Source organism: Spermophilus citellus (genome assembly GCF_964194105.1).
Source record: "Spermophilus citellus genome assembly, chromosome: 2".
NCBI lineage: Eukaryota > Metazoa > Chordata > Mammalia > Rodentia > Sciuridae > Spermophilus > Spermophilus citellus.
The window spans coordinates 155329314-155349834 of NC_138183.1; the positions used below are offsets into that span (position 1 = coordinate 155329314).

At 36.0% G+C, this 20521-nt stretch overlaps 1 protein-coding gene across 2 annotated transcripts in view; it reads left to right on the plus strand.

Moving 5' to 3' along the window:
* Positions 1 to 20521, plus strand: part of LOC308642258 (NXPE family member 4-like) — a gene marked incomplete at both ends in the record, with an annotated part of 362659 nt that overhangs the window by 21306 nt on the left and 320832 nt on the right. Inside the window, 4 exons of one of the 2 annotated variants that reach the window (XM_081281098.1) lie at positions 1050 to 1783; positions 2259 to 2320; positions 3627 to 3833; positions 6731 to 7266. The exons of the other annotated variant lie outside the window; for it this stretch is intronic. Of the exons in view, the coding sequence (XP_081137224.1) occupies positions 1050 to 1783; positions 2259 to 2320; positions 3627 to 3833; positions 6731 to 7266 (1539 nt within the window). Of the gene's footprint in view, positions 1 to 1049; positions 1784 to 2258; positions 2321 to 3626; positions 3834 to 6730; positions 7267 to 20521 lie in introns of those variants that run through there. 2 annotated transcript variants of the gene reach the window in all.

A 20521-nucleotide genomic window follows, 5' to 3' on the forward strand; every position in this document is an offset into this window, starting at 1 on the left:
AATTGTGTGTGTTCTTACAGGTGAAGTGTCTTGCCAGCAGCATAGAGTTATATCATGTTTATTTTTTTTTCATCTGTTCAATGATGCTATCTCCTTAGGAGGATTTATTATATTATAATAGGTAATTATTGATACGTAAAGACCACTTCCATTTTGCTGTCTTCCTATTGTTTTGTGGAATGTTTATTCTTTCCTCTACGCTCGATTTCTTCCTTTGTGACTAGTGATTTTTTTCTAGTGGTATGCTTTGAATTCTTACTTTTTATCTTTTATGTACTTGCTACAAATGTATTCTTTGTGGTTACCATAAGACATACAAAAAACTCTAATAGTGATAGCACCATATTTAAGCTGGTAACAGCTTAAGCTTCATCACATGAATAAAATCTACTTGTATACCACACACATTTTAAATGTCTGATTTCACAATATATTCTTTTGTATTCTGTTTCCTTCAACAAACTAGTTTAGCCATTATTATTTTAATTCTTTTGCTGTTTAACCTTCATAATGAAGATATAAGTGATTTCTCATCATCATTACACCATCAGAGAATTCTGACTTTGTACATACTTTTACAAATTAGCCTTATGCTTTTCCATATTTTATGTTACTATGGCATTTTTTTCATTCAGCTTGAACCACTACCACTATCATTTCTTGTAAGAGAGATATGATAGTGATGAACATATTAGATTTGTTTGTCTGGGATTACATATTTTTTACTAAATTTTAGTTTTTATATAAAAATAATTAAACAAAAGCATTCATTCATTACAGTTAAAAACACTTTTTCATTTGGTTTTTCAAGGTAGATTTTACAACCACCATTTCAGAAATAAGATCCTAAGGCTCATTGGACTTAAATGGTTCTTCCAAAACTGATGAGCCAACAGAAACTACAGTAATGCTAACAGTATCAAAAGTGTATTGACTATGACACACATGTGTCATTTAATTTTAGTGCCTCTCATTATTCCATAAAAGATAAAAGTGATGTTAAAAGGGAACATTTTTGGTGTTCTCTATTCCCTTTCTTGTCATTTCAGATACAGACTGCTCTCAATTTGCCTATCTCCCTCCATCACTGGAACATGATCAGAGAGTCCTCAAGCCCTGAAGCATCTCTGAATCCAGCAGCTTCACCAACAGAGACTGAGCTGAGAATAAGTGAGATCCGGAACAAAGTAGACCAAATGATCCCACCCAGACCCTTCATCCATGTGAACAGCATCACCAGTGCCACACATAGCACAGTCACCATCCTTAACCCTAGAGACACATACTGCAGGGGGGACCAGCTGGATATTCTGCTGGAGGCCAGGGACCACCTGGGACGCAGGAAGGAATATGGAGGGGACTTCCTCAGGGCAAGGATGTCCTCCCCAGCCCTGAAAGCAGGTGCTTCAGGAAAGGTGATGGACTTCAACAATGGCACCTACCTTGTCAGCTTCACTCTGTTCTGGGAGGGCCAGGTCTCCCTGTCTCTCCTGCTCATCCACCCTAGTGAAGGGGTGTCAGCTCTCTGGAGGGCAAGGAACCAAGGCTATGACAGAGTGATCTTCACAGGCCAGTTCATCAATGGGTCCACACAGGTCAATACTGATTGTGCCCTGATTTTAAACTCGAGCACTGAACTATGCCAGTACCTGGATGCTCAAGACCAAGAAGCCTTCTACTGCATGAGGCCTCAGCATGTTCCCTGTGCTGCAATCATCCAAATGCGTTCTAAGAACAAGGAAATTTCCTATCTTAGCAAACAAGAAAGGACCATATTTGTAAGGTAAAAAAATTATTGGTGGAGATACCAGGGCAATGATTTACTTTATTTTTCCTGTATGTTGGTCCAAAGGAAAGTCATACAAGCAAATCAACATAGGCACCATTTATGAAGATCCATTTAGGAGAGGATCTGTGAATTAATTTGGGGGACAGGGCTCATTCTTCAGAAGTTCACAAGCTTGTTTAATCTTTGTCAATTAAATGAGAAATTCAGGCAAAATGGAAACCATAAGAGAATGAGAAATATGTGTGGGTGCTCTAATATATTTTTTCTGCATCTTGCTAAGTCTTTGCTCTCCTTCTGGGTACCTGGATCTCATGGAATTTCCATTTCTTTAAATGGAAATTTCCTTACTACCCTGAGTTGAGGAAACCATAATTGGTATTCACTAAAAAATAACTAGATGATCTTAATTATTGAGTCTTTCCTGATTTGAGGCCACCAGCAGGTTCATTTCTATATTTGTCTTTTAAAGGTCAAATGTGGGTGTGGAGATTATGAAAAACTTCAATGTGATTAGTGTCTCCAAATGCAACAGTAAGTTTTCCTGTGTTTGTGGAGGGTGCTTAGTACTAGACATACTTAAAGGCTTTCCTCTTTCTGTTGGACTTGTTCAGTTTTAGTTTCATCAGCTCAATGCTCATTTATCTTGTCTAATGTGAGCCAAGATATCATGTACTAAGTGAGTGAATTATTGGAATCCCTAGGATATCAAATGCCTCTTTTAGTAACTATATCTCTCATCATTGATCTACTCATCAGATAACAGATCACCTGTCCATCTTACACAATAACCTACAAACTGTGAAACTCTCTCCTAACTCTTTACCAGGCTCCCTTTCCAACACCATCCTTCTCCACACCATCGCCATCACCACTTCCTGCATCACTTCTAGTCCAATAATCACAATCTAGAGGTTTCCAGTCTGCTACCTAGGAGTCTGATTACTATCATTATCTCCTCTTGATCTCTCACATTTCAAACAACTTTGATATACAAAGTAGAATTTCCACATTTATTTCCTTTAATTTATTTAACTCAAAACAGCATAGGAAACCCTATCTAAAATGATTTAAGGCAACATCATTTATGTCTCTGACAGTGCAGCATTAAAGGTTTGCTAATTGTTAATATACTTGCCCACACTGAAATATAATTATATACCTTGTTGTAGAAATGGTATTTTTACCCTGCATATATGAATAAGCCTATACCAGTCATTAAAATACAAATAAATGAACAATCAGTGTCCCAGACCTGTCACCTCACTATTATAGCCACCTCAGACCCTTCATTAACCAACTAGGAGGTGAATACCAGGCCCTTCATGGATCTCCAGGACTCTCTCTAGCCTTCAGACAGCTCAAACAGATTGGATGTTTCCAAACTTGTTATTATTTTTTCTATGATCTTGAATTTAACTCAGTGAATTCATAGATTTTTTGGTGGCTTTTAACCCATTGTGACAGAGTATGAAAAACTTAAGGAAAAGGTGACTTAAATGATACTATGCATGATTTTTCATTACTCTAAAGAAATGGATGACATTGCTTTTATAGAAAGACTGACAAATACTTAAATTTTAACAGAGTGTCATTTTGACTTCTGGGAGAAAACATGTGCTATTATAATGAACATTAATGATACACATTAGGAAACTCAGATCTTTATTTTCCTGAAAAACAGCTATTCCATATGAGGGTATTTCTGTAAGGCTTTTCTACCATGACCACCATCTTCACCCCCCTATTAAGGGGACACTTAGAAATGACAGAAAGTTCTTTAGCAATACTGATGGATAATTTGATGTTTTAGAAGGTCCCTTCTTGCTGATTTTTGCAGAAGACCCAGTTCCACTAAAAGAGAAATGCAAGCCTCACACGACATCCACAATCCCCAGTGGGCATGTCTGGAAAAAAATATGGCATCCTGGCTCCTGCAGTTTGGCTCCAATCAAAATGAATGAGTGCCTGAGAGGAAAATCCATATACCTATTGGGAGATTCCACCATCCGCCAATGGTTTGAATACTTCAAATCCAACATCAACAGTATGATTCAATCTAAGCTTTATTCATATTCCCTTCAAAATTTTCCTTACCTTTCAAGGAGAATAAGAAATGTAGGAAATGGCTCATCTTTATCATATTTCTTCATCATAATACACCAAAATTTTTCATAGGACATAGATATCTTTCCTTCACAAGAATACATTGATCTGAAATGAAGGGAGCAAGTGTAGAAAAATGTTTATCACCTCCCTGCCCATGAGAAATTCACACTACAGTATTTAGCCAGAAAGCATAGAAATTATCAATGGAGCTAAAATGATTTCAGAAATTAAAATGTCCACTTTCTATAGTTAGTGTGAAGATTATGGGTGTGGATTCTAGATCCAGATGTCCTGGGTTCAGAATCTGACTTCAGATCCTATATCAGTGACTTGGACCAATTACATAAATAGTCTGTCCCTTGATTTACTCGTCTGTCACCTACAAATGAAAAAAAAAATACCCACCTGATAAAATGAGGTAATACAGATGGTGAATTTTGATCATTATCTTTGAGGAAGTGAGGTTTTATGTAAATTATCATCACTCTTATTATCACCTGATAGTATGACAGATACAAGAGGAAGGTAAAACTTATATCACATTGGCATAGTGTTTAAAAGCATGGGATTTAGAGTCTAACAGAACTAGACTGAGTCCATTAGAAAAAAATGATCTTTGGCCTGTTATTTATTTTCTCTGCCACATTTTCCTCATACATCCAATAAACATGGTGCTTATGTTGAAGATGAAATCAGGTAAAGGATATAAAGAATTCAACACATTGCAAGGCACATTTGCACATAGAAAGGGCCCCCCAAAACAATAGAAATTGCCATTATCTATAGTTAATGTTAGAGTTGGGTTCAGATACAGCTGGAAGAATCCTAGTCCAGTTGCTATATTTACAAAACTAAGAGTATACCAACAATACCTCAAAATCCACTAACATATCTCAGCAATCTTACCTAGAAAATTGTCACTACCTGCCTATCTATGTCCCTGGGTCTGGTTCCTATTACCTAGGATTATTCAGTCATGGTGGCTCCATCCTGGTCTTCCAGACATGAAGCCACTCAGGATCTCCAACTTAGTGAGAAAGATGATTCTCTTAATAAAAGCGAAATCAGTAGGACCTGGATTTCAAGTTTTAAGAATTCCCAATAAAAGGGGGGAGTTTTCACTCCTGACATATGAAAAATGACAAAACTCCTTGGGACCTCAGTTTGCTCAGCTACAAAAGCAAGGGTCTAGTGACGACCTTCAACATCACATTCTACAATGGAGGGTCTCTTAGTTCTACAGAGTACTGCAGTACTGAGTTAAAACCTCTTTAGCTCATTTTAGATGTTGCAATTGCAAAACATCTCCTGTATGTTTTGCTTAAAGTTGAACTTTGTAGCCAGAGTCTGCTTTGGAAGAGAAAACTGAAGTAAGTTGGAAGCAGAGTGAATAAAATCATTCTGCCATTTTCCACCAACCAATCGTCCAGCATGTCTGTTTTCTAGTCACTAGGTTAAGTCTACAAACATATCTCTTTACTGCTAAGGTAGCACATGTGACAAAGCATTAGTAATCATTTAATACACATTTCCCACTGATATTTTTGCTATAAATCAGCTGGCCTTAATATTTAGATAAGGATGTAATTGAGATGCTGAAAAATGGTAGGACTTTATCTTATTCTACTTGTGCTGTGTTTATTTCCAGATGTGTCAAGATCAGGTAGGATAGTTTCATAAGATGTGGTGGGAACTTCAGTGTTCTTTACACACTGTGTAGTCTTCAGCAGGGGATTTTCTCTCTTGAGTTTTTCTTCCTATGATATGACAATTAGACACATAAATGAGGGATGTTGACATGAGTGATTCCCTCAGTTTAAATAAATGTAAACTGTAAATGATTTCACAAACAGTAATACTATTATTATTATAGATGATGTACTCAGTACAATTCCATGCATATGGAAGGAAACACAGAAGTTTAGAATATAACCTTAGTCTTCAGGGATTTTGCGAGTATTTGTTTCTTAATACAAATAACATTAGTTTTTGTTTCTTAATACAAATAACATTAGTTAGTATCTTTCTGTGTCTTCAAATAATTTTAATCTAGAACCAACAAGTTTTACAAAAATAATACTTACAAAACTAACCACATCGTCCTCCAGTGCAGTTTTTTCAGTGCCTTACCATTCATCCAGTGGCACGGTTCTGCAAAAGGACATACATAATCTATAATATTTTTAATTATTCAATTAAATTTCAAAAGTGTCCCTTCAATCAAGCCTATAATAAATCAAACATGATTAGTTTATTTACATATAATCACCAAATATTTTCTCTTATATTTATGACTGACAAACATTTTTAGTGCATTATAGTTATACATAACATTGGATTTGTTTTAACATAATTATACAAGCATGGAATATAATTCGCTCCAGTTCTGTTGCCAGTACTTCTTCTTTCCTTCTCTTCCTTACCCCTGTTCCCTTTCCTCTATTCTACTGATCTTTCTTCTATTTATTTACAGTTTTATAAATTAGTGTGTTTTGGATCTATAAAGGTGAAATTCACTGTGGTGTACGCTTATAGGATTGTGTGGTAAGATTCATTCCACCATTCTTCCCTTTTCCGGTCCGTCCACCTTTCCACTCAATCACTTTCCTCTATTCCACTGACCACGCTGCTATTTTCATGAGATTTCCTCTTCCCTCCTTTCCCACTTATTTTTTTTCTAGCTTTCACAGATGAAGGAAAACATTTGATCCTTGACTCTCTGAGTCTAGCTTATTTCACTTATCATTAAGTTCTTTATTTTTATCCATTCACCATGACTTGTCAATCTTATAACTTTATTCTCCTCTCATTCTGGAATTGCTTGTTTGTCTCCAGCACTCAAGTCAGTGAATCTGCACGAGCATGGAAAAATGCAAAGCGAACTAGTTGTGGACTTGGATAGGAATATCAACATCCAGTGGCAAAAACATGCTTATCCCTTAGTTGGATCATCTACTTATTCAGTCAAAGATATTGAGTACCTGGCCCGAGTCATTGACAGAACTGAAGGAGGAAAAAATACTGTTGTTGTTATTTCTCTGGGCCAGCATTTCAGACCCTTTCCCATTGATGTTTTCATCCGAAGGGCCCTTAATGTGCACAAAGCTGTTCAGCGACTGCTTCTGAGAAGCCCAGACACCACAGTCATTATCAAGAGAGAAAACATCAGGGAGATGCACAATGATGCGGAAAGATTAAGTGATTTTCATGGCTACATTCAAAACCTTGTCATGATGGACATTTTTCAAGATCTCAATGTGAGCATCATTGATGCCTGGGATATCACAATTGCATATGGCACAAATAATGTCCACCCACCTCAATATGTAGTTGGAAATCAAATTAATATATTCTTAAATTATATTTGCTAGATAGCACGTATCTCTGAAATTCATTCGTTTAGGGAAATGATCTATTGAGTGCCTGCTAGCATATTGGGTATCATTTTTGTCTCAGAACTCCAAGGTAGATGAGAAGATAATCTGTACTGTGGCTGGTATGGATCCACCAGTTCAGCCAAGTAAACTATTTCTACTGTGGAATTTCATTTACAAATAAAAAGGTCATATCTGCACCAGACAGATTCATGCTGCTTTTCACCAATGGGAAGTTAAGACACCTATGAGTAAAAGCTCTTCTCTCTGGTACATATAATCTATAAGTAATTGTTAAATAAACACTTGGAGAAAGAAGTCTCATTTCAATATGTCTATCACTATAAACAGACGTAAGCTGATTTCCAAATGAGAAGTCTTATGAGGTGATTCTCCCACAGCTCCAGAGGAGAAGCAGAAGGTCTCTGGATCCCAGAAATATCTAACTTTCTCTCCTTATAGAACTCCCACTGAGAAGCTCTAATAATCAGCATTTAGCATCCATGAATATTAGGATATCACATACAGTGTGCTAGAATTGGAGGACCTAGGTCTTAGCTCTATTATGTACAGTAATTGTAAGACCAAATAAGTCACTTCAGTTCTCTGAGCAACAGTTTCTCAAATGGAGAGATTAGTCTAAACTTTATGATATTAAGACCTTGCTCCATTTGATTCTGGGACTGGAGACAGGAGAGGTGCCTGGTGGGCTGGGTACAGGTTCCACTCACTACAATTCAGCCCTAGTACCAGTCACTCTGACCTATGTGTGTATTGCACTTCTAGGTGAGATTCTGCTTAGGAAAAATGTTCCACTAAAAATGTTTGAAAGCCATTCAATATATAATGAACAATATTGGTTCCTCTAATGTACACAGGAAAGTTATCATGGTAATCACTCTCATTTGCACTTTAATAGGCCTTCCCATAAAGTGACCAAATAGGAGTGAATGATATAAGAATGTCAGTTGAATAGGAAAATTTAATTATCACAAAATAATTTGACAATACTCTTCCTTAATTTTATACAACAGGGCTCCAACCTACTCTTACTCTATCTGGGGAAAAAGCAGATATAATAAGACATCTTAAGCCTATTTGTCCAGTTTCCTTTGGGAAGGGGATAATACATTTTATATTCATTTGTCAATGAACCACAGTTTGCAGTTCAGTGCCCAGAGTACACTCAGATCATCAGAAATATTTATGGGAACTCTATCAAGTTCCAGATACCATCTAGCTTTGAGCATACAGTGGTCAAGAAGTCACATGAAATAACTTCCATCAAAGGCTTTACATTGCTTTAAGGGAAAGATAATACAAATAAAAACAAAGAAAGACATAATTCTGTAAAAATTATTATGGAATAATTCAAAAATTCATAGTAAAACAGTATGACAAAACAAAGCTTTTGGCAGTGTAATGTGATAGGGTTTTGTATGGTGGTGTTGGAGGTGACAAAATAAGTAGAGGTGGGATCAAAATAATGAACAGGCCATGTGTGGTGGTCTTCAAGAAAGGAAAAAATTTAGAAGAAAAGCATGGAAAACAAAAGATGAAGTGGCAGCCTGTGTTCCTAACAAGAACAGGCTGCTTTTGAATATGACGTGGCTTGAAGATAAAGTGTTTTATGAAGAACCAACCAGCAGAAATACCCAGAGCTCCATGGGGAACAAGCATAGAGAGTCACTCAGTTAACATCTATTTGGAAAGAGTGAAAATGTGTCAAAAATACCTCTTTACGGCTGATACTATTTCTTTGCCTTGTATCATGTGTGACATTGTCTGGGTAGAAAATGTACAAATGTGCCACAGGATTTCACAATATGGGAGACATCAGAGTGATCTAGAATTGTTCTGGAAAGCTTTCTAGAGAGATGGATTCTAAAGTGGGGACAGATTATTGAGTTTGGATTGGTGCAGGGGCAAACCGGCCCAGGTGGGCAACAGGATCCCCTAAAGTCCGAAAAGCAATATTCCTATTTGTGTTTTTCAATATGTGTGTTTACCTATAGTATACTTTATATGTATATTTCAATTCACATGGAGAATGTTGTAATAAAAATTTCTCATGCTTATTGCCTTCTTCCCTTATATACTACAGCACTCCGTGTTGTAAGTAAACCCACTGAGGTGCTTCTACTGCTGAGCAGTGTCTCCCTGTGCATATCCATTGCATTCTTCTTCGCCACTTCATACTTATGTATACTGAAGTCTACCAATTCCCTGCAGCTACATGCAGATACACAATCAACAGAAATAGAATTTTCAAGTGATTCTTTATGGATCTGACTGACAAATCCTCTGTAACATGCTCAAATCAGATTGTTTCAAGTAAGGCCTAGGCAGACAGAACTTATCCAAAAAAAAAAAAAATTCCAACACAACTGCTTTCAAAATGACTGTATTAATTTGCAATCTTACCAACAATGTTAACAGAATTGTGTTTAAACTGTAGTCTACATTACTACCCAATTGGATTTCAGCCAGCAGGGGCAGCATTGTTTGGCTTTAGAAAATATATTAATGCAATTTATCACATTTAAAGGTATAAGTAAAAGAAATCAGACAACTACCTCAGTGAATCAGGGAAAGATGACTTGACAGTAACCCAATTTCCTTCCATTGATAAGAAAAACACATTGTGAACTGTTTTTCAGAAGAGAACTTCTTCAACCCAATAGAAGGAACTAAAAAGAAATATCATGCACAGCATCACATATTTAATCAAATATCACAAAATACAAAAAAAGAAAAACAGTGGAAATAAGACATAGTTGTCTAGAATGGCCACTTCCAATCATCTTTGTTCTGGATGTGCACTGACATGAAAGCTCTGTAAAAATAGAGAATTGGTATTTCTACATATCAGCCACAAGAGTTTATTTAGAAAACTAAATAAAAATGAAATAAAATATAATATCATGAAATAAAAATATTCTATAGGGTGAATACACACATGCATATGTATAGTATATATTTGTACACACACACGCGCGCACACACACACACACACACATAATTTGTTTCCAAAAATAATAGATTGGCTTATAAATGCCTTTTAAGAACAACTGGGAAAGCTGAATAATTTTAATTTCAATCTGTTTAAAGCATCACAAACCTACGAAGACAGTAAGGACTTGAGATACTAGAACCCAAGAGAAAGTAAAAGGGGAGCAAAGAGAATTAGGGAAGTAAGAAGAATATATATAACATTTCAAAGTGCTGATGCTCTCTCCTACCAAAACACAAAGAGCAAATAAAAAAGAAACAAGCAAAACACCTAGAAAACAGACTTATACTCAGAAAAAAAATATTCCTAAAAAATGAAAGCAGGGGCTGTAGCTCAGTGCCAGAGCGCTTACCTAGCATGCATAAGGCCCTGGGTTCAATCCTCAGCACAACATAAAAGTAAGCAAATAAAATAAAGGCATTCCGTCCATCTACTAGTTAAAAAAAATGAAAGTAAAATAAGAGGGGCAAATGTAATTTTGAGAATTTGCCACCAGCAGATTTAGACGTTCAGAATATTAAAAATAGTTCCCCAAACAAGAAAAATGCTCCAAACGATGTTATAGAAAAACGGGGGAAAAACTAAGTGAACAGATCTAAAAGAATAAAGGTTACACGAATAATATAATTACATGTCATGTAGTACTAATAACAATTATATAATTTTAGTATTAAAATAACAAAAAAAATAGTGTGAGGGAGTTAAACATAGTTTGGTTATAGTTTTGTAAGATCTTTCATTCCTAGGAATTATCGGAATTGCAGATTTATATTAAACAGTACAAAGTCAAAGATACATGCTGAAATTTCTAAAATAGAGCAGAAATTATAAAGCTGCTAGTATTTCTGTAAAGGTGACTGCAGACAGCAAAAGAATAATTTAAAATTTTCTGATTAATGCAAAAGAGACAAACAGGGAGACAATGAAATAGAGAATAGGCAAATAAAATAAAAAAACAAATAGTAAGATAAAACCACATATGTATATCAATAATAGTGTGAAAGCAAAGGACTAGAAAGTTCCAGCACCAAAAAGTGGCAGAGCCACTCCTCTGGGACTAACATCTCCCACATCACATTATTAGCCTCTGAAAAAAAAACTATGCTCATAGATTGAAGACTCAATATTGTTACTAGAGCAGTTCTCCCCAAATATATCTACAGATTAAGAGCAATAAAGTCCAGTTGGTTTTGGTATCAACAGTTAAACATCTACTTTCCATTTGAATCAGTCATTTCACTCTTGGGTATTGACCAAAAGAAAGTGAAAATTTTGTATAGAGAACTATATAAGAATATTCACATCAGCTCTATACACAATAGTCCAAACTGAAAATAGCTCAAATGATCATACAATGACAAAAGATAATAATGTTATGGTACAGTCACAAAATGGAATATTATTTAATACTGAAAAGAAACAGATCAGTAGTAAGTGCACTAACACATAGGAATCCTCAAAAATTAACCCTGATTTAAAGAAGCCAGATTAAAAAGTTCTTTCTACATAATTTCATTTACATGAAAACCAAGGAAAATAAATCTCATCTGTAGCACTGGAAACCAGGTCTGTGATTGCCAAGGGCCAAGAAGCAGAGAAGGCTGACAGAGGACAATTAAACTAGAAATGGAACTTTTGGGGGTAATGGTAATATTAGGTCTGTTGAATGTGGTGGCTGCTCAGGTGGGTGAAATTGTCAACACTCTTTAAATTCTGCCCTCAAAATGCATGTATTTGTATGCATGTAACTATGCCTCAATATAGGTCTTGTTTTGTTTTGTTTTAACCAAAGCAGTTTGTAAGCAATATGTTGGAAATGCCTGTACCAGGCAGCAATCGGTGTGATCAAAACAGGAGCACTAATGGGCACATACCAATTAGGCAGATGTAACCAGACTGAACCACTGTGGGGAGAGAAAGAGAAGAAATGCAGTGACAAACATTCTGTCCCTCAGTTTACTTACCCTGTCAACTGTAGATGAGAAGAGCAACTTCCTCCTGGTAAATGAGGCAATAAATATGATGCATTTTGAGTATTGTCTGTTAGAAAATAAGCTTCTTTTCATATAACCTATCATCACTATTATCATTATCTGATAATAAGACAAATTCAGGAGGAAGGTAATAACCTTGCATTATTGGTGTCACAATGTTTACAACTATGTATTTATTATAGTCTAGCAGACCTAGACTTCGACACTTACAAACAATGACCACAGGGCTATTATTGATTTTCTCTGTCTCATTTTTCTCATCCTTCAACCAGGAGTGGAATTTGTTTTGAATATGAAATGAGGTACTGGTTGTGAAGTAAATAACACATTGAAGGGTGCATTGGCACATAGAAAGTGCCCAAAAAGCAATAGAAATTGCAATTATTATTAGTTAATGTCAGAGTTGGGGTTAGAATCTAATTGTAAGAATTGAATACAGCTGCTCTCTAAAACAAGAGTGTGCAGTAATAAATCAGAATCCATTAATAGTTCTTAGCAAACTTACCTTAAAAACTATTACTATGTCTGTACCCTCTATGTCCTTGGTCCAGCTCCTGTCACTGAGGACATTACAGTCTTGGTGGCTCAATCTTGACCTTACAGATATGATGAGGCTACTCTTGGGATCTCTAAATTAGCAAGAAAGCTGATCCTCTTGATAGAAAGAAAAAATATTTAAGTAGGATCTGAGCTTCAACCTTCCATCAGAGAAGGAGTTTTAATTCCAATATCTAGTAAATGATACAACTCTTTGGGACCTCAGTCTCCTCAATTAAAAAGTAAGGGCGTGGTGATGACCTTTAGATTCACATAATTTGTCTTTAGTAAGTCTCTTTATAGAACCTCTACAAAGCTCCTGAAAAGTACTGCATTACTGAGTTACCCACCCTCTTCAGCTCATCTTGGAAGTAAGTAAACACCTCTTGTATATTTTGTTAACAATTAAATTCTATAGATAAAGTAGGTTTTGAAAAAGAAAACTGAAGTAAGTTAGAAGAAGAGTGAAGAAAACAGTTCTACCAATCGACCATTCAGCCTTTTATTTTTCAATCATTGACTTAAGACTTCAAATTTAGTCCTTATCTCCAATGCAGTACATGTTACAAAGCACTAGCAATCATTTAATACATATTTCTCACTGACATACTTACTATAAATCAGCTGACCTTGATATTCAGATAAGGTGTAACTGATATGCTAAAAAATACAAGGATATCATCTTACTGTATTTATGATTCTTTGCAGAAGTGTCAAGATCAGGTTGACTAGTTTCATAAGAGGTGGTAAGAACTTCAAGATAAAGGCTGGTTCTTTTAAAACTCTGTAATCTTGATAGGTGAATTTTTCTCTTGGGTTTTTTTATGACATGGCAATTAAATACATAAATGAGGGACTTGACATGAGTGACTGCTTCAGTCTAAATGAATGCCTTATAAACTATAAATGACTTCACAAACAAATAGTGATACTATTATTATAGATAAGGTACTCAGTACCATTCCATGCATATGGAATGAAACACAGACATTTAGAATATAGTGTCAGGTTTCAGGGAATTTACCAATTAGTTGGGGAAGTTAGTACATTTATTTTTATGTAAATAACACCTTCCTGTAGCCTTAAATGGCATTAATTCACAGCTAACAAGTTTTATAAATATAATTCTTACAAGCAGACCACATCATCCTTCAATGAAGTTTTTCAGTGCCTTATCATCCCCAGTCCATTTCAATCTGCATGATTCTACAGAAGGGCAAACATAATATATTTGCACAACAGTTTTTATTGTTGAAGTAAGTTTCAAAAGTGTCCCCTCAGCTAAACCTATAAGAAATCAAATATGATTAGTTTATTAATGTCTAAACATCAATTTTTTCACCTGTGTTTATGACTAGTCAATCTTCGTAACTTTATTCTCCTTTCATTTTGGGATTGCCTATTTGTCTTCAGCACTGAAGTCAGTGGATCTGCATGAGTATGGAAAACTGCAACATCAACTAGCTAAGGACTTGGATAGGAATTTCAACATGCAGTGGAAAAAAAAAACATGGTAACTTCTTGGTTGGATAATCTCCCTATTCAAAGGGATTGAGTATATCCCCTGAGCCATTGATAGGACTGCAAGAGAAAAACATACCATCATTGTTATTTCTCTGGACCAGAATTTCAGACCCTTTACTATGGATGTTTTCATGTGAAGGGCCCTCAATGTCCACAGAGCTGTTCAGTGACTCCTCCTGAGAAGCTTAGACACCACAATCATAATCAAAACAGAAAACATCAGGGAGATGCACAATGATGTGGAAAGATTAAGTGACTCATGGTAATATTCAATACCTTGTGATGATGGATATTTTTCAAGATCTCAATATGTTTGTCATGCCTGGGATACCACAATTGCATATGGCACAGATGATGTCCATTCACTTCAATATGTATTCAAATATCAAATTAATATACTTATAAACTATATTTACTAGATATCACATATCTCTGAAATTTGTTTATTTAGGGAAATGATCTATTGAGTGTCTGGTAGCATACCAAGTATTGTGTTTGGCTCTAAGCTTCCAGTTAGCTGAGAAGATAATCTGCTTTGGCCAGTATGAATCCACCAGTTGAGCCAAGTAAATTATTTCTAATCCAAGTTTTCAATCACAAAGGAAACTAAAAATAGTCATGAAAATGTCCCCCCCCCTCCTTTTTTAACATGTTCTTTTTCACATTTTTATTGGTGCATTATAAGTGTACACAATGATAAGATTTGTTGTTATATAGTCATACATGCCCACAATATAACCATATAAGTGGGCCAATATCACTACTCATCTTACCCCTCTTGATTAGAGACAATAGGAAGTTATATGGGTAAAAGTTCTCCTTTGATGCATGGAAATTCAGAGCTTACACTCACTGTAAAATAAATGTTTGGAGAATGAAGTCAAGTTTCCTTATTTCTGTTTCTTAAGACAGATGTAAGAAGATTTCCAAATGAAAACTCTTGTGAGGAAATTATTCTACAGTCCTAGGGGAGAAGAAGCATTCTAAGCAATGACCCCCAGATCTTGAAAAATTCTGACTCTTCTCTCCCTGTATGAACTCTGAATGCTAGGCTCTAATCTGATTCTATAGCATTTAGCATTCACGCCTGTAGGGTAACACAGATGAAAGCACACTGCACAGGAATTCAAGGAGCTGTATTTTTGTACCACTGCTGCCACTAAGTTCAAGACTTTGAATAAAATACTACAGTTTTTTGGGCCTCCATTTCAAAAAACTAAGAGGTTAGTCAAAGATTCATAACCTTAAAACCATGTTCTATGTAGCTGCTCTGGGTGCCACAGGTCGTCCTTTGGACACAGCCTTGAAGGACAGGAGTCAATAGAGATACCTGGTGGACAGGATATAGATTTCAATCTCCACCACTTCAACTCAAGTATCAACCACTCTTACCTATGTGTACATTATACTTAGGGGTGAGCTTCTGCTATGAAAAAAACTTCACTACTTAAAGCATGTTTGAAAGTCCTTCTGTACATAATCACCAATGTTGCCTCCTATAATTTACACAGGAAGGTTAACATTTTAACCACTCTCATTAGCATTTTAATGGGCCTTCCCAAAAAGTGACCAAAAAGGAGTGACTGATATAAGAATGTCAGTTGAAGAGGACAATTTAATTATCATAAAATAATATAGTACCTTATTCTTCCTTAATTTTATACCACAGGGTTCCAATCTACTCTTACTTTATCTGAGGAAAAGCAGATAAAATAAGACATCTTAAGCCTGTTTATCCACTTTCTTTTGGGAAGGGGATAATGCATTTTATATTCATTTGTCAATGAACCACAGTTTTCAGTTCAGTGCCCAGTGTACAGATCATCATAAATATTTATGGAAACCCTATCAGGTGTCAGATACTATTCTAGTTTGATAATACAGTGGTCAAGAAGTCACATTGAATATCTTCCATTAAAGACTTTACATTCTTTTAAGGGAAATATAATAAACAGAAAAACAAAGAAATATATAATCGTATAATAATTATTATGGAGTAATTCCAAAAACAATATGACAAAACAAAACATTTGGCAGTGTAATGTGATAGGATGCTATCCAATGGTGATGGAAATGACAAGACAATTAGAGAAGTATTTGAAGTGTGATCAAAATTATGAAAAGGCCAAGTGGGGTGGGACACACCTATAATCTCAGCCAAGATCTTCTCTCAGGTAAGAGAAATAGAAGCAAGGGAGAAATTTTAGAAGAAAAGTATGGAAAAGAAAACATGAAGTGACAGCCTGTGTTCCTAACAAGCCTGGTTTTGAGTATGACATCGCTTGAAGATAAAGTGTTTTCCTGAGAACCAACCAGAAGTACCCAGAGCTCCATGGGGAGCAAGCATGGAGAGTCACTCCTCTGCACTGCTGCTGCCTGGAGGTCATCTGGAGATCTTCTTTCTGGGTGATGCTACCCCTGAAGCCACATCTGCCACCACTGCCACTGTCCCACTATAGCTGCTGCTAACCTGCTGTGGACTTCTGCTGATTCCCACCACTACCGCTGCCACCACTGCCTAGAAGTAAACTGCCAAGAAGACTCCAGGTTTTGTTGCATGTGACTGCATCCATCTTGGAACACCAGCCAGGTCCAGGGAATCTTGGTGCCAGCAAGTTTGCTGCCACCATCATCTTGGGGCACAGCTGCCCCTGTCTGGGGACTCTGGATCTGGTGGTCCAGTGTCAGTGTGCCTATGTATTTGGCTGCACCTGGGGTCTTCTTGCTGGGAGTACTGGTGGCCTCCATCTTGCTGCTGCTTCTCCGAGTCTTTCATTTGTGTGAGCATATCCCTGGTGGTCTCTCTGCAAATTGAAGCAACATTGAGATCTTGGGATTGCAATGTGGCTGAGCCTGGGGTATCTGAAGCCCAGATCTATGGGTTAGTTACTGGGTCTACAAGGGCCAATCTGGGACTGGCAATCCTGTGAGAACTCAGAGACAGGGCTGAGAAACTTTCAAACACTGACAGACAGTTGTTCAATTTTCCAACAAGACTTATTTTATGTTTCTGGTATGTTTGAAGCATGGAATTTTTTATGCATCAAGTTGTTGAGGATGGTGATATATGAATGGTGTTTTATAGTTTTATTGTATTCTTATATTTTTAATTTTTTTCTTTGTATATATTCTTCCTCTCACTTATGGGTTTTCCTGGTTTCTCTCTCTACCTTTTCTCCAACTATCAGCCAACCTGAAAGTTCTTCTTCCACTCATCCTGTGGATTTTTGCTTCTGGCTCCTCTCTTCCTCCCCCATGAACATCATATCCTGCACTACTTCTGTTCTCTCATTGTCCATCATTTGAAATTGTAAACCCTTTTAGCGAATTTTCTCTTTATATTGTAGACAGTGATTGAACTCATCATTTCTGTTTATTGCAAGAAAGCAGTAGATGCCTTAGCGGGAGCTATTAGGTTTAAGACTTAATATTGTTTACATTTGGTGCTGTTGATATTGGTCTCCCCCTTAAAAGATAAGGTACTAGAAATCATCAGGAACAATAAAAGTCTACAGGGTAGAATCTGTACTGCCTCAGATCCATACCACTATGTAGGAAATACACAAACAATATAAAAAAACAAGGGAATGAAGTACCCCAAACAAACCAAGATGCTCCAATAACAGAATCCACTGACAACAAGTAGAAGAAATATCTGGGAAACAGTTTAGAATGTACATACTTAAACTGATCTGGGAAGTAAAGGATGGTTTAAAGTATGAGATCAAAGAGAAATACAGGAAGTGAAAGATCACTTCAATAAAGAATTATAGATCCCAGAAATAAAAACAAGCAGAAATTCTCAAAATGAAGGAATCAATAAACCAAATTATAAATTCAATAAAAACATCACCAACAGACTTGGAAGACAGAACCTTAGCCACTGAAGACAAAAATAATAATCCTGAAAATAAAGTTGACCAAGCAGAGATATGATAAGAAACCATGAACAGAACTTCCAAGAATTATGGGATAACATGAAAAGACCAAACTTAAGAGTTATCAGGATAGATAAAGGAGTGGCAATATGAACCAAAAGAATGTACAATCTCTTCCATGACATGATGTCAGAAAATTTCCAAAAACTAAAGAATGAAATGGAAAATCAAATACAAGAGGCTTTTAGGAACCCAAATGTACAAAATTACAGCAGACCCACAACAAGACATATTATAATGAGAATGAGTAAAATACAGAATAAGTATAAAATATCAGATGCCATGAGAGAACAAAAACCAAATTATGTGTAGGGGACCCAAATCAGATCTCAGCTAATTTCTCAACCCAGACCCTCAAAGCATGAGGTCCTGGAATAATATATTTCAAGCTCTAAAAGAAAAAGGATGTCAACCAAGAACACTACACCCATGGAAATTAGGTTTCAGATTTGAAAATGAAATGAAAACCTTCTATGATAAACAAAAGAATTTACAACTAGAAAGCCTGCACTACAGAACATTATCAACAAAATACTCAATGAAGATGAAGTGAAAAAAAAGTGAAGACCAACAAAGGGAGGTTCTACTAAAGGAAGAGTCAATCAAAAGAAAAATTCAATCAAATTAAAAATTAGAAATATAAATGACAGGAAATACAAATCGCATCTAAATAATAATCTTAAATGTGAGTGACCTAAACTCATCAATCACACAAAATAAACTCACAGATTGAATTAAAACACCAGACCCAACAATATGCTGTCTCCAAGAGAATCACCTCATAGGCCAAGACATCCATAAACTGAAGGTGAAAGAATGGGAAAAACATATTACTCATATGGATTGCATAAACAAACAGGGGTTTTATCCTCATTTCAGATAAAGTGGACTTCAAGTCAATGTTATTCAAAAGGGACAAAGAATGACATTTTTATACTACTTAAGGTAATTATATATCACCAAGACATAACAATTGTAAATATGTATGCCCCATTCAATGTACATCAAACAAACCCTTTTCAATTTCAAGAATCAAATAGACCATACCACAATAATACTGGGTGACTTTAACACACCTCTCTCACTACTGGACATATCTTCAAAAAAAACTAAACAAAGAAACTATATAATTAAATAATACAATCAATAATTTAGATTTAATAGACATATATAGAATATCTCATCCATCAATGAGGAAATACACTTTATTTTCAGAAGGACATAGATCATTCTCTAAAATAGACTATATCTTATGCCACAAACCAACTCTTAGTGAATACAAAAAATAATACCCTACATTCTATAAGATCATAATGAAATAAAATTAGAAATCAGTGATAAAATAAAAAATAGAAGCTGCTGTGATATATGGAGATAAAATAATACACTAATAAATGATGAATGGATAGTAGAAGAAATAAAGGATGAAATTTGAAAACAAGGAAATACCCATAAAACATATCAAAATCTCTGGTACACTACGAAGGTAGTACTAAGATGAAAGTTTATTTCTTTGAGCTCATTTATTAAAAGGACAAAAAGACAACAAATAAATGACTTAGCATTACATTTCAAAGCCCAAGAAAAAGAAGAACAAATCAACACCAAAACAATAGAAGACAGGAAATAATTAAAATCAGAGCTGAAAACAATGAAACTAAAAAAAAAGAAACAGATCAAAAAATTGACAAAAATGTTGGATTTTTGAAAAAATAAATGAAATAGATAAACCCTATCCACACTAATGAAGAGAAAAATAGAAAAAACTCAAATTATTAAAATACATGATGACTTTTCTTTAAGAGAGAGATAACATGGCGGCGGGCTCGGACAGATCAAGTCTCTGACCTCTTCAGCTGTGCAGGCATAGGGAGTCGTAAACAACCTAAATCTGTTTGCTCAGGATCACTAGGCAATGCTGAGCTGACGTGGATCTGGGGCGAACAGTCTGGGCCTCTCAGAACACACACTGAGCCTGGATCGGCTGAATTCAAGCTCCCGTTTGCCTGCTTCCTGCAGTCAAACAGCTGTGACTCAGCATTAATCGATCCGGCTGAAACAACTGGTCGGCCCTTCTGATCCTACAGAGGTAAATGCCTACCGAGCCTTCATAGGTAGTGGCCACAGGTTTGAAACGGGGCTTGGGAGAGAGAGTAAGGACCCACCCTTTGCATTGGTCACCCGGCAAAAGGAAACGAACTGTCGCCATTTGCAAGAGATACCACCATGGCAGAGAACTGACGTCA